Source organism: Hippocampus comes, unplaced genomic scaffold (assembly GCF_001891065.2).
Source record: "Hippocampus comes isolate QL1 unplaced genomic scaffold, H_comes_QL1_v1.1 scaffold92, whole genome shotgun sequence".
Lineage (NCBI taxonomy): Eukaryota > Metazoa > Chordata > Actinopteri > Syngnathiformes > Syngnathidae > Hippocampus > Hippocampus comes.
Window position 1 is genome coordinate 3,233,723 of NW_017805379.1, and position 15,182 is coordinate 3,248,904.

General features: G+C 44.7%; 1 protein-coding gene across 4 annotated transcripts in view; it reads right to left on the reverse strand.

Annotated features, from left to right (window-relative positions):
• Nucleotides 1-8,036: 8,036 nt before the first annotated feature.
• Nucleotides 8,037-15,182, reverse strand: part of diras1b (DIRAS family, GTP-binding RAS-like 1b) — a 25,584-nt gene continuing 18,438 nt past the window's right edge. For 2 of the 4 annotated variants that reach the window (XM_019872659.1, XM_019872662.1), the window contains exons 2-3: nt 10,649-10,997; nt 8,037-9,712 (exon numbers count right to left, since the gene is read on the reverse strand). In XM_019872659.1, coding sequence (XP_019728218.1) covers nt 9,425-9,712; nt 10,649-10,957 — 597 coding nt within the window. In that variant the 5' untranslated portion in view covers nt 10,958-10,997 and the 3' untranslated portion in view covers nt 8,037-9,424. Of the gene's footprint in view, nt 9,713-10,648; nt 10,998-11,219; nt 11,559-11,745; nt 12,048-15,182 lie in introns of those variants that run through there. The other 2 variants (XM_019872660.1, XM_019872663.1) reach the window with 2 other exon arrangements.

Genomic DNA, 15,182 nt, shown 5'->3' on the forward strand with positions numbered 1-15,182 from the left:
CTCCTCCTCGCTCCCCCTAGCGTCTGTCTACTGGGGTCCCATCCCTCGAGCCAGAACATCAGCGTTTTCCCAGTGCACGTAAAAAAGCGAAGAAGACATTTTATGCGGGCGGCCATCATTTAAAACTGCTCCCAGGTGTGTCTGTCGCATGCCTGGTCAGAAATGATTGGAGGAAACAAGATTTTTTTTTTTGGACAGCATATTTCTTCCCTTGGCTTGGAATAAGATTAGTGCCAAAAAGAATCCAACAAAACCTCGTCAACTGCAATGAAAAACCAAGACGCTGTTCGAAGTACAGAGGACGAAGCGAAGGCTCGGACGGGATCGAGTCAATGCCGAGCATCAAGCACAATGGCATGACCATGATTGTTTTATCTCTTCGCATTCGTCAAACATATTTTTGGTGCGCCATATCATTCGTTTAATTGATAGCTTATCTCCCAGCATTCACAAAATTACTTTTCGCGCATAGAAATAGTCTACACACACCTTGCCCAGATGAGCGAGGAGTACAATTCTCACAAGAACTCAAATATTACCCATCTGGCATCAAAATACTTTGGGGAATTGGTGACAGAAAGAGCTTTTTTCTTTTTTTTTTTAATTGAAGTGAATTGAGTGAAAGAAGATGTTGGTGGGGGCGAGATAGATTAGTGGGTAACACGGCTGATTAAAGGCATAGGCGGGGGGGGGGGGGGGGGTTTATATAAAAATGTGTGTAAACATTGGCAACCCCGATTTTAAAAAAGTTGCGTTGAAGTGACCTAAGGAGCAGGCGGTGATTTTTTTAAACACAATTTCATTAATTTGGTCCTGTTTTTTTTTTACATTGTTTTGGAAAAAAATCGACCTCGACGTGGGTCAATTTTTTTCTCCGTTCGAAAATATCCCTTTTTTGTTTAAAAAAAAAAAAAAAAAAAAGCATCCCGATTTTAAAAAAAGTTGCGTTGAAGTGACCCAAGGAGCAGGCGGTGATTTTTTTAACCACAATTTCATTATTTTGGTCCTGTTTTTTTTACACTGTTTTGGGTAAAAATCGACCTCTACGTGGGTCAATTTTTTTCTTCGTTCGAAAATATCCCTTTTTTTATTAAAAAAAAAGCTGACACAAGGAGTGGTCCATTTTTGACCCCTAATTCGGTAAATTTTGACCCAACTGTTATTAAGGTGCATCATTCTTTATCCTGCAGTCCACTGTTCTGTCACAGGGGGGCGCACTCATCTCACTTGTGCTTGACTTCCTTTGCAGAAAAGTGTGGAGGGGGGCCGGTTCCTTCGATTGCGGCACAAACGAGAGTGCTGCATGAGCTGGATGCTGAGAGAACCTCAACGTGACATCCCCATGCGGTGCTCAGCCGGCAGCCATGTTGACAGAGAGTGGGAGGAAGGCTTGGGGATGACGGCTGGGGTGTCCTCGAGCGGCGCACACCCCACCGCCGAGCCCTCATTCGGCGCGTCGTAACGGCCGCTAAGCTTGTCCTCAGCGGGGGTCAGGCGCCGCGCAAAAACCGCGGTCGACGTCACGCCGTCTCCATGGCAACAACGCGACGGTGGGTGACCGGTTAACGGCGGGGGGAGGGGGGCGGTAGGCAGGCCAACGCGTGGGCTGTGAATTCTGATCCCGATGACAAGTTCTGTTTTACGTCACCGGAGTGGGAGGGCGTGGTGGTTTCCATTGCTTACATGGGCAACTGCTGCGGATGTGAGGAGATTCGATTTCCCTGTGGCGTGCGGTCAGGGCCTCGCTTCGAGGTCTTCTCCGCTGGCTCACTGTCAGAAACACATTTTGCAACAAACTCAAACACACAAACACTCACGCCCACAAATACTGATGAAATCAGATTTCAAATATTCCACTTTGAACCTTCGCAAAGGCTGAACGTGACGTCATCATTCCAACGTCCTCTGATCTGCTCTGGTTACCCCTTTGATTGGTTCATCTTAAAATACGCGCCAAAGATAGATCTACAGTCAGAGGACAATGTCGACGATGATTCAAAAATCATTTTTTGAGAAATACTGGACTTGATGAGGCTGGATCAAACAACAGTGTTGTTGGCTGGCATGTTCCAACCCAACAATTCTTCATTGTCAGGACATTTTCGGAGGTGCAAATATCGTATGAGTGCGACAGCTACCTTACCCAGGCAGGAGCAAAAGAAGGAGGTCTCGATCAGCATCTGCGGTGAGTAGGAGGTATTTCATTTAGAGTTTTTATGTTGTGAACTGCTGTATTGTAGTTTGGAGGTGAAGTCAGACATGATGCACAACAATGAAAAAAAAAACAAACAAACAAAATCCAGGCGGCATGCCTCAAGTTCACAATTTTATTAGGAAAATCATTTTGCAGATTTGATTATTATCATCAATATCATCATCTATATTTATATATTTATATACTCTATATGTCATTTTCAGTTATTCAGAGGATGCATCAGCACAGTATATCTTAATAGGAAGACTATTGCTAGAATAAATATCTATACACCAGAATGAGTTCACTTAACTTTGTTTGAAAAAAAAAAACAAAGGCAAGAATTAAAAAAAAATAAATAAATAAAAACATGGGAGTGCCAAAAGAAATAATTCGCAAAACCATTTGGTTTTGTTTCATTTTATCCAGTTGCGCTGCAAGTTTCGAAAAAAGACAAAAGATGATTCACAGTTTGTGTCCTTGTTCTCATGCTGGCAGGAACACTAAAAATGAGGGAGCATGCGGGACTGAAGAGCCTGGAGGAGCGCCGAAAAGAAAAAGAAAGACAAAAAAAAACAGGCTTGCGGGACATCCAATCGACGGCTTGCGGTTTCCCCCCCTTTGCAATTTGTCGCCATGGCAACCAGTGACACCACGGTCCGTAAAACAAGAAAAGAAAAAAAAACAAGACCATTTGCACTATTTGTCACCGATTTGAACCGGCTTCCGCCCCCAATCCTCCCACTTCTCCAGGCTCCATACAAATTTCCCGGTTGCGCCTTTTTAAGCCTCTGCCTTCGTCGGCACACGGTTTATTTACAGCTATCTACAAGGACCTGTGAGCAGTGCAACCTACACGTCAATTCATTAAAAAAAAATAAATAAATAAACCAAAGACAGAGGGATCTCTGTGAGGAACATTGGAATGAATGAGGTTACTGATGTCGCCATGTATGTTTGTGTGTGTGTAGGTGTGTTGGTGACTCATGCCGCCGATAGCATCGAATATGTAACCATAGCGCACGCATAGAAGATGATGTGCCGCAAGTACTGTACGACAGAAGTAGGTGAGCTGTGGATTTTGAGCAGATTTGGTTACTTTCAACCAAGGTTGGGTTCAATCTTATTACCCAGCAGATTGGGTTGAAGAGTGATAAGATTTGGGGCTGGCTAAAGAGCTGGTCGACATTTTGGATCATGGTGTACTGAAGTCAAAATAAATTGAACGTACCATTTCCCCGATGGCTCGGTATGTAACTGCAGTTCTAGCCTCAGGGCGGTCAGTACCTTGTAAAAACATTTGGGTGAAAAATAACCCAATTTGGGTCTAAAAAGGACCTACCTGCCACTTAATTGGACTGTGTTGTGAAAAATGACCCAGAAAGTCAGGTCAGATCGAACCAAGTAGTGGATTAGTCCCTTTTTGACCCAAATTGGGTTATTTTTCACCCAAATGCTTTTGAGAGTGTGACACCCCATTGGGTCCCTATGCCAGACCCTTTTTTGCACCATATGTTGATTCCCAAGCACTGCTGGTCTCTAGGCTTGATAAAAAAATGGGTGGCTTTCATCGTGAAGGCGAGCTGGTGTCAAAACTGTGCAAAAGGTACACTACACTCCAAAAACAATTTGGTCAAAAATAAACAATTTGGCCAAAAAAAAAAAAAAAAAAAAGGAGGGGGGGGGGCTGACTGATCTGGAAGTACACAAAATCCCAAGACCCATTTCATGGGACAATTCACTTAATTAAAGCACATATAATGAATTTAATTTTTTATTTTGGGGTCCTGTAATGCTTAAAACAACAACAAAATGAACCACAGGTAGCAGATTTGACTCTTTTACAACAATTTGTCCCTCGGTGTTTGTTTAAATTTTTAACGGAGAGGAATTTTCAAGGACAAACAGCCAACATTTTTCTGATTCATTAAAAAAAAAAAAAAAAAAAAAAAATCAAAAAGTTTCCTCTTACGAAATGTGTGCATCCAGAGTCACACAAAGGCTGAAACTTACCCGAAACTTTCTCCAAACTGTCTTTCTCGTTGTTAACCACAGTGGATTTAAGACCACGTTCTATCCGCAGTCGCGCAAGAAACACGTCATCTCAGGCAAAACGTGCACTGGGTTGAACTGAGTCGGAGCTCCATCCAGTGGACAAATGGCATATGTCGATCATTCTGACTAAATTCAATAATGAAGAACTTTTACTCTTTCATGAGATCGGTGTTTAATCGGCAAAATATAACTCGATTATTTTGAAAAGGGCTATTATCGGCGAATAAAATCGTCCGGCCAATCAGTCTGATCTTAGTCCTGGCATTCCTGTCTGGTCGTGAACGTCTCCTTTGTCTACTCATAATCTACAACACGGGCCCATTGCGTTGATCGCGATCGACAGGTAGCTCGCGGACTGGTCCCATGTCGCGAGGTGTGTCAAGGAAAACAAACAAACAAACAAACAAACATTTGTGCGTCTCTGTGCATATTAGTAATATATTTTTTGTGTTAATGCACACTGCACCCTAATCATCCTATCAGTCTCACTTTCCCAAAAAGTTCTAATTAAATAAAGAAAATAAAATAAACCATGTCATCTTTAACCAACGTTGGCGCTTGTTCCTCACCGGAAGTTTTTCACGCTCAGCAGTTCGCAATGACAGCTTGTGATTAGAGCTGTGGCGCTGTATCTTTTATCGTTATCATTATTCTCACGGCACGGACAAAGAATGGGAATCTGGAGGGCCGAGAGAAGCATTGTAAAACGGTACGCGTGAGCTACGATAGTTAACAGGCTGCAATAATGCTTCGCATGCCTCCGTGTCAGGCTGTTGCTCATCATGCCATGCGTGTTTAAGTGCGTGCATATGCGCGCGAGCGCGGTTAACGGGTCGATCGCGGCAAAAAGTAGAGCTTCGGTCAAAAAAGTTTGGATACCTCTGCTATACAGGGTGAAGCAAAAGAGGCCATACATAGGAACAAAACAGTATTTTTAACTTCACCCTGCACAGTACTAGTGGTCTTATGTTCTTGCCCACTTGTATCCAAGCATCCATTTATCCTCCTGTACTTGTGTTCTAGTCGACTAGTCGGAGTCGACTTGGGTCATTCATAGTGTACGTGAAATTGGAATTTTGACCTTAACCCAAATAATGACTGCATGTAGTCCTTCTTGACTCATGTCCGAGTGTGTATCTTAGAGCCCTAGCATAGTTTTGACAAGATAAACATATCTTGTGTTTTAGCTGTCTGTCGTGGTCACTACTTTGATTTTTGTCTTAGTAAATGTGAGAACTGTTGTGAGTTGTGGGACAAATAAAGGATATCTTAATATTTCATAAGAATTAAATGAGTTTGTGCACGTGCTAAGCTGTAGGCCCTTTTATTTCCCAGGGTAATGGTAATATCAGATGAATCTGAAAAGTGTTTTGGGACCAATTTCGGCTGTATATATATATATATGGCGTTTACACTACAACTACAGGCAGTCATGCACCTTTTTTTCTGTTTTTGGTCGGCTGCGATTTCAGAATTGTAGGTGAGAATCCACAGCACGACCCAAGTAGTTGGTGGGCCGCCATTTTGTTTCCACATAACACGTGTATGCATCAAGCCTTATACCACGGAAGATTAGCGCAGCCTCTCCTCCGTATTTTCACACCCCTTTCCTATTCATAGCTCCCTCGCTCTGCCTCCCACCCGCACAACAAACACGTCAGCAAAACAAATGCCGTCAGCCGACAATCTGGTGCGGTAACAAACCAGAAAGAAAACCGCATATAGCACAGCTGCTAGCTAACAGGTACATTCATGGCATCATTAGTGATGGGGGGGGGGGGGATGCCCTTGAGGACCGAGTTTGGACACTCCTGTTGTCCAGGCAATGTTTTGTTGGTATTCATATGCTCTAGCTAGCTACCAGTAGGTGGTCTGGTGCCATGTCAAGTGAATGTGCGTACAATATGTATAATCACACACAGCCGCACAGTTAAAAATAAAACGGAAGCGATCTTATCCATAGTACGCTTCTTCATGGTCAATTATATCAGTTCTACCTCAGTTTAAAAACTTCATGTTGAAATTCATTTGATTTTTTTCTTGTTAATTTCATCACAAGTAGATACCCTGGGCTGGCTAACATGATCCTTAGGGCGCAAGAGCATTTTAAACCCAAGCACTTCAACAGTTAGCTTTGTCTTTTCTATGAATAAAAATAGTTTCAACATTAACATAACCTCTTTATCTGAGTGAATGTTGTTTTATATTATGTTTTCGTAAGCCCGCTTTACTCAAAGTGAGACTGCCAGCTAGCTCAATGTGAGCCTCAGACTAGCAATGCTAACTCGCTGAAGCCACTGGCAGCCATCTTGGGTTGCCACTTGCTAAGCACACCGACCTTGTACACATTTTCACATTATTTTTTGTATCTACAGCAAAAATGCCACAGTGAGTGGCAAAGCCCTTCAGGAAAAATATTGCTGCAAAACGTACAGCTAGCATCTGTAAATCACGACTCACAAAACTGAGATAATATACTCTGAAGGTCGATGCAAACAGTGAAGTTTATTCTTGAAAAAAGGCTCTTGTTACTCCATGCAGGGATTTTAGCACAAAATAGGCATTGCCAGTAGTCTTTAAAATAAATAAATAGGGCTGTCTGTTACAGTGGCAACGCAAGATGGCTGCACTCCGGCTTCAGCCGCAGGGGCCCTGTTGTTACTCCATCATATGCACGTCTTTTGAGCTTTGAGCTGATTTTTTTAATGTTCTGTTGGATTGTTATTTTATGTAAAATGTTTTGTAAAACTCTGTGACAACTGCAGCTGTCGTAAATGAGTAAATGCGCCATTTCAATAAAGATGTAGTGTATTAATTTGAATCCGTGTCACATTATTTCTGTTTTGTAACATTTTATTTTTTTTAAATGACTAAATATTACTCTGAGAAACACTTAATTACAGCATCTTGCTTTTCGTCAAATAGCCTACCGCTAAATGTCATGTTGTTTAAATGACTCAATTTTTTTTTTTTTTAACATTAGAAATAAGTGAATATTTGAAAAGGGTGGGGGTGGGGGACTCATATATCTGAGCATCCCCAGTACCTAACTGGTAAAGAGTACAGCTATCATAAAGTTTTCCAAACTGAGGGTCTTGGGCCTGAAACGAGTTCTTTTTTAATCAGCTTAGCTCGAATGATCAGGCCGTTTCTTTAACTCATGTGGATGTTATGGGCAATCGCATGATCCGTTTAGGAAACCCTGATCTATGCTCTTTTATAATGCAGACTTTAAACAATATACACGTGTCTGTACTGTACTGTACTACCGCACGTTGTTCAGCTGAGCAGAACAGGATTGTGCCAGTGATGGAAGAGCGATCGGTGGCGTTGTGGGATGATTGTTCCTCAGGACCGGTGAATATAGATGAGTGCGATTAAAATAAACAGGAAAAAAAAGTAGAAATCGGTAAAAAAGTATTGTGCTTTTTGTGTGCAAAAAAAAAAAAAAAAAAGGATGGTGTGTAGAATGTATGAAAATGTGTGTCTTTAATATCATAAAGTGCAATGTGTGAGTGTGTCGAGTGGACGATTATATGCATCAGTGGGTCATGAGGTGATCTCATCAACAACGGCCCCTTTTACACGGCCTGCATTGGCCCATGTGGACACACAAATGGGAGATGACGAATCGGACAACTCGATGATACCTCACAGCAGACACCGCCACTGATGTCTTCTCATCATATGAAAGCGCATGCTGTTTGCGGCAATATCCCAATTTATGCCGGGTTGGTTGTAAAAGGCAAGGGGGACACGTGCTGTATTTAAATTAAAAAAAAAAAAAAATTATGCGGCCATTTGGCAAGGTCTCTGTATGAAAGCGGTAACAGGCGGGACGACACCTCTGTCAGGCTATTGCGGAATGCAAGGACAGTGGTGTGAAGTTCACTTTAGTTTTGTTGATAGCCCTGCTGTGTCGCTGTGTGAAAGCCCACACAGTGGTCATTTCCTCTCTTTCGCTGGGTTCTGCGTAAAAGGCCGATCGGGTCTTGCGTTACGGCTCAGATTGTCATTTTACTGGGTACTCTCCAGGTAAAGGAGGCTAGACCCTAAGGGTATACAGCAATGCCGGGGGAAGCCGTGTGAAATTTTCACACTCACTCCTCTAGTCCTACGGTGTCAACATCAATCGTCGGCAAGCGGAAACTACTTCATGCGTCACATCAGCATTTATGGATGTCATGTGAAAGCGCTTGCTGTTGGGGCGGTATGCTGCTTTTTGCCGGGTTCTGTGTAAAAGGCAAATGCAGACTAATGCAGAGTCTTTTGTGACGGCTCTGATGTTGCTATTTTGCGGGGTCTCCGTTTGAAATGACATTTGACGGGACAGGGCCGACAATCGTAGCCACGCTTCACACCAGACCTTCTCGTTTATCTCATGTCACAACCTGAGGGCGGGATGTTGCGTCGTCGGGTCTCGACGTGAAATAAGACTTGTGAGTGTGAGATGAAGAACTAATGATAAAAATAATACAGATTCAGGCTGCACAATGAAAATAAATACATCTTTTTTTGTTATATTCGTGTGCTTTTGTTTGTTTTGTTTTTTTTTAGTGTTTTGACTTAAAGCATCAAAAACAAGGCCCAAAAAAAAAAAAAAAAAAAGACATTCTTGACCTTCAGAAACCTCCCAATTCCCTTTGAGTCTCACCGTCTTGGCAATAACCATTCCCGTGGATGAGTCATCTCGAGGAAAAAGCAAGCGAGGTGAGACGAGGCCGCTGGAGCGCTCCGGTTTCCCGACGTTCCCCAAACGCGTCAGGCTTTCAGAAAGAGTCTTAAAAGGATCATTGCGTCGTGTGGTCGTGTGTGCGTTCCCACTTTAGGTGACAAATGAGGAGAGAGGATTGTTGTTGTTTTGTCTCGTCCGTAAATTGTTTTCGGGGTGGGGGTGGGAGGGGGAATCTGGTCGTAAACGGCGTTTATTTACATCCTTCTTGTGTGGCGTTCATGCTCTCCCCCACCTCGGGGGGAGCGGGGGGGAAAAAAAAGGAACTCTTTTAACATCTAGTTTGTCTACACGATGAGTATGTGGAGGGTGGATCGGCGGATTCCCGTGGACGCTCTGATCCGCGGCGTTAAACTACCGCCGAGTCATGACTGGGAGGAGGATTGCGAATGACGGGGGGTGATTCCTGTTTTCGAGTCGTCGTCGTCGTCCTTCTTTCTCGTCTACATGACGCTGCACTTGCCCTTCAGTCTCTCGGCGCGCGACTGCTTCCCCGAGCGCTTGCCGTCGATGTTGAGGCTCATGTTGCGCTTCTTGTCCAGGTTGAGCAGCTCCTGGAAGAGCTCGGTCACGTTGTGGTTGGTCTTGGCCGACGTCTCCATGAAGGCGCACTTCCACTGGCTGGCCTGCGCCTCGCCGTCCTTGGTGTCCACCTCGCGCTGGGTCTCGTCGCTTTTGTTGCCGACCAACATGATGGGGATGGCCTCCACGTTGCCCTTGATGGCCAGCACCTGAGGACCGGCACAGTTTGTCGGGGAGTCCAGAATCAGCATCTCAACCCTCGGCGACGGATCAATTGAAACGTCCAAGAATCCAAATAACTTCTGCTAGTCAACGACTTGATTTGAGGAGCGACTTTTGAATGATGAGGAGCACGATACACTTTTGGTGCCACATTTCCGAGTTGACGTACGCTGTCCTAAAACGATTCATTTCTGCTTTCGGCCTTGTTAGCTGTGCATCCTCGTCAATCAATCAATCGTGTAGCTCAGGGGTGTCAAACTCATTTCACATTGTGGGCCACATACGGCCTCGGTTGATGTCAAGTGGGCCGGACCGTTCAAATTATACCATACTCTGCTATAAATAACCAAAATATCATGTCTTTCCTTTGTTTTGGTAGAAAGAAGCACAAGAACATTCGGAAAATGTTGAAATTTAATCAACATACCTTTTACAAAACATTTGACCAAATGACTTGACTCTTGTTTCATTTGGCTAAATCTGCTGACAGGTCCGAAATCCTCTCTGGTATTCCTCGTCAGGCTAATACTGTATTGGCAAAAGCTTGTCGGTTCTCGCGACATACAAGTTCAGCCGCCTTCATCATGCGTCGTTTCACAAAGTCACCATCGCAATATGGCTTTGATGCTAATGCTATTTCGCTAGCAATTAGGCAGCTGGCTTTTACTGCTGTGTCGGGTCTGTTTCAGTGCCAGACTGAGACTGCTGTTGTCTTCTTCTCTGCTCAAAACAGGGCTCCCCTAGTGGATGATCCACGAATTGCAGCTTATTAAAAATATTAATTCCGTGTCTTTTATGTATTCTTTCACTTTTAAATTATCCCGCGGGCCTGATCGAACCTCCTTGGGGGCCGGGTCCGTATTTTTGACACCCCTGGTGTAGCTTATTCGCCGCGACAGACACACACACACACACTCACTCACCTGTTGGTAGCTGGGCTTGAGCTCCTCCAGCGATTGCTTGCTAGTGATGGAGTAGACCAGGATGAAGGCGTGTCCCTTGGAGATGGACAGGCGCTGCATGGCGGGGAACTGGTGGCTCCCGGTGGTGTCGGTGATCTGCAGCGTGCACACGCTCTTGTCGCAGCTGATGACCTGGCGGTACGTGTCCTCCACGGTGGGGATGTAGGTGTCGCGGAAGGTGCCCTTGACGAAACGCAGCACCAGGGAGCTCTTCCCGACGCCGCCCGCCCCGAACACCACCACGCGGTAGTCGTTGCTCTGCTCCGGCATTCTGGCTCCCCCGCCTTTCAGCCTTCAGACGTTGTCACACCTGAGTCGGGAGAGAGTTGGGAGTCTTTGGTGTTTTTTCGGTTTCTGCCCTCCTATCGATCTGCCTTTTTGTTTTTTTTTATCCTCTCGGTCTGAACTTCATTCCTAACCGACAAACTCGCAAATGAACAGACAAACAGAATCGACTGACAAAGTAACAGACTGAGCATCCGCCGAACTCACACAACCACACGCTTACAACCAACTTAAGTGACAAACTCACCAAATGACACAGTAACAAAAGGGAAACACCAGGTCACCTCATCGGAGCCCCTTGAGTGACAGCCCTCCGTCAATAGCGGTGGCCCGTGACAGAAATCTACTGGTCGCAGCAAGTATTGACGGGAGTCGAGTGTTTCATTACTGTGGCAGCTTAGAGAAGGAGCCTATTATGGGACCTTAAAGCCCGCTTGCAACCGCTGCATCAATAATGCATCGGGCGCTCGCTCGCATGATGCCGGGCCCGGGGACGCACGTGTTTCTGCAAGTGTTGGCAAAATGGACGTTGGCGGTCAGCTCCGCAACGTACAAAGTAGGACTCCAGAATAAAAGTCATATTTCCTCACGTTGGATTTCCTCATCCATCCATTTTCCGATCCGCTTTATCCTCACAAGGGTCGTGGAGGGGGGGCCGGGGGGGGGGGGTGCTGGACCCTATCCCAGCCATCTTCGGGCAGCAGGCAGGGGGGGACACCCTGAACCGGTTGCCGAGACACAAACTAAGCCTCCACCTCCAACACGAAACTAACCCGCAAGCACCGTTGCTCATCTCCCAACTGGTTTTCGGCGCTGCCTTGGAAGTGACGCTTTGTGGTGCCGTTTTTGATCAATCGGCGAAGGCCTCGCGTGCTTCTCAACGTCGTCTGACCATCTGTCTTATCGGTCTGGATTGCATCCTCCTGTCATGTTTTTCTTCCCGCTTTCCTTTTCCTCCCGGGGGGGGGGTGCCAGCTCCGTGACGACGCCACCGCCGCTCGTCAACAACCCCCGTCCTCCAATCCCCTCCCCATCCACCACCGCCTTTTTCATGCAGCTAAAATTAGCCATCCACACACACACACAGGTGACACACGAGCCCCCCCTCTCCCCTTGGCAACCCACCCACTCCCATCCCGCCCACACTTGATAAGCGTGTGCAGCTCCATTTAATGAATTCATGCTACAAATGCATCTTGTGCGGCCGGCCGGCCGCGGTCTCCATTAGCAGATAGCTTTGGCACCACACAGCTCCAAAAACATCACTCCGTCCATCCATCCATCCATCTTTCCTTCCGCCTCCTTATTTCCCAGCTGGCGAGGAAATGTCACCTTCGGCCGTGGCTTAAATATGCCCATAATTTGCCCCGGCGAGAGCCACTCGACGCGGCGCGCATTTCGCAGCAGGCATGAAAGACAATGGCCGACTTGCAGATCAAGAGCGTGATTAAAAGCACGCGCTGCGCCGCGCGGAGGTATCCATCTTTTAATCGGGGATATTGGAATGTACAGTCTATGAGCACGCCTATTTGAGCCGCCGCTGGCCAAACGGGATCAACAGATTTAGTCACACACACAAACACACACACACACACACACCATTGATCAAGCACGAACATGTGTAACTGCGGCCACTTTCCCAGCATGCCGTGGGAGGAATGTGCGATTCTTTTTTTTTTTTTTTTTCTTCCTCGTGACTCACTCCAGCCAGCGTTTTCGTCATCGTCAAGCCGCTGCAGTAGTGCCGCACTCGCAAACACTCGCAAACACACGCAGGCAACAGCAAACGTGCGCTTCTGCGTGGGCGAACCGACGACGCCAGCCAACGAGCAGACGGACGCCTCGATAACGAGCCAACCAACCGACTCTCAACAAGCCGACCAACTAGAGAACGAACCTACTCAGTAACGACCAACACGCGAACGAACCATCAAACTACCCTCCGAACAGAGACATCACAAAACAACCGCACCAAATAACGAAGCAATCACAAAGCTGGCACAAAAAAACTTGTTCTGCACAACTGCAGCAGTGTATACATGTATGATCCATCGTTAACTTTTTGGGGAAAAAAAATGCATGTGCATTTCATAAATATTTCACAATTGCCACAATTCCAATGACATTATTTCCTTTGGGGTAATATTAATTGGTTGGGAAAGCAAAACGACCGATTAATCGGAAAACAGCTCGTAACGGCGATTAAATCTGTTAGCTACTTATTTCCCGGGCCCTAATAAAAATAATTAATGAACGCATTTCAATAAACACATTTTAGAGGACAAAAGCGCTAAATTAATGCAAAAAAGAAATATCACAGGACTCTTGATCGTCTAAATGTGCAGTGGGCCGGGTAAAGATCCAGGCGGAGTGTCTGTGGCCCACGACCCACACTTTGCTCAATTTTGTGCGCGTGTGTGCGTATGTGTGTGCATTAGACAAGATTGTAAGGCTGTGGTCTCGGCTTAGTCACTAATCACAGAGCTTAACCTTCCGTCTGTCTGCATTAACCCAATTCCCAAGACTTAAGGTTCCCACTCGCCTTCCTAGAAAAGACCGCGAGCCACAAAAGCAAAATTCATAACTGACTTGTGATTGTTTGTGTCGTCCAAATAGTTGTGTGTGGAGTGCCTTCTCGGTCATTAAGAGGAAGAATAAAAACCAGGTAAGTCTTATGATCTGGCCTACGTACCTGAGAACGAGCTCTTTTGTGCATTTAGTATGGAACAATGTTGCATAATAACCTCCATGTTGAGTTTCGCCAAACATGACTTGAAGCCAGGCCAGGCCAAAATCCAGGGCCACTTTCAAGCGATAGACAGAATCGTGCCTCTGGACAGCACGGCACTTTTTTTTGTTGTTGTTGTTTTTATGTTTACACACAGATGTTTTGGGTCCCACCCATAATTTTGTTTCTACACAATTTTTTCACCCAAATGTTTGGGGTTTTTGACCGACATGTTTTTACACAAATGATTTTTGTTCCTATGAATTTTTTCAAACATATTTTTGTCCAAAGGATTTTTTTCAAGTAGCCACATTTTTCTACTCCACCTCATCTTTACACACATTTTTTAAATACACAACTTTACCCAATTTTATAGTTTTTGTTTTGTTTTGGGTTGTTGGCCTACATTTTTTAAACAAATTATTTTTATTCCCCCAAACTTTCTTCAAAATATTTTGGGGGCCAAATCCTTTTGTTTAGTTTGGCACATTTTTTTTTTCACACTTTACTTCAAACCATTTTTTTTTACGGCACATGTTTTTTAGAACATTTCTTTTTTGCCAAGATGTTTTTGTTTCATTAGCCACATTTTTTACTCCACCTCATTGTTTACCCCAACATTTTTTTTGGTCAAAATGTTTTTGTTTAATTCACCTTTTTTTTTTTTTTTTTTTTATACTCCACTTCATTTTTTACCCAAACACATATTTTTGCCCAAAGGATTTTGTTTCATTACCCACAATCCTTAACTGCACTTGATTTGCATACAACTTTGTTTGTAGCTAGTTTTCTTCCCAAACATTTTTTTAAATCCATTCAGTTTTTTTGCACCTTTTTAATTTGCCATATTTTGTGAACAGATTTTTCTTTTCAATACCTACCCTTTTTTTTTACCAAGCTATATTTTCCACACAATTTTTATTTTATTTTTTTTCCTCAACTTCTGTTTAGTTATTCCAGTTTTCATAGCTTCTAGGCAGTAATGCACAGCTCAACTTAAGAATTTCACTGCATGTGCCACATACACAGGTCTGCACAGTAATGAGAAGGAGGAGGGAAGTGCCCATTCCTCACAAATGTTTGCTTTTCGTGTCAGGGCGACAAAACTATTCATCTGAGGCGTCTTACAAGGCTTCTGATGTTGAGTGATGTGACATCAGCATCATCTTCCTCAGTTAGTAAACGCGAGGAGTCAGACGTAACGTGATCACATGTAAGAGTACGGTGTAATTAGCACACAGCTGCGTGTATTAGCGCCGCGTATTAGCCTGACCGGGGCAAGCCGGAGCATCTCTGGCTAGGAAGCTGCTAATACCGCAACTTGTCATGATGAAGAGTCACATCGGCTCACCCTTGTCGCTAATATGGAGCAATCATCCCTGTTTCACATTTGATGTCCCCCCCGCCCCCCTCCTTGCAGCGCATCCGGAAAGAATTGTATACATTTTGTTATGTTGCAGCAGGGGTGGGCAAAGTGTGGTC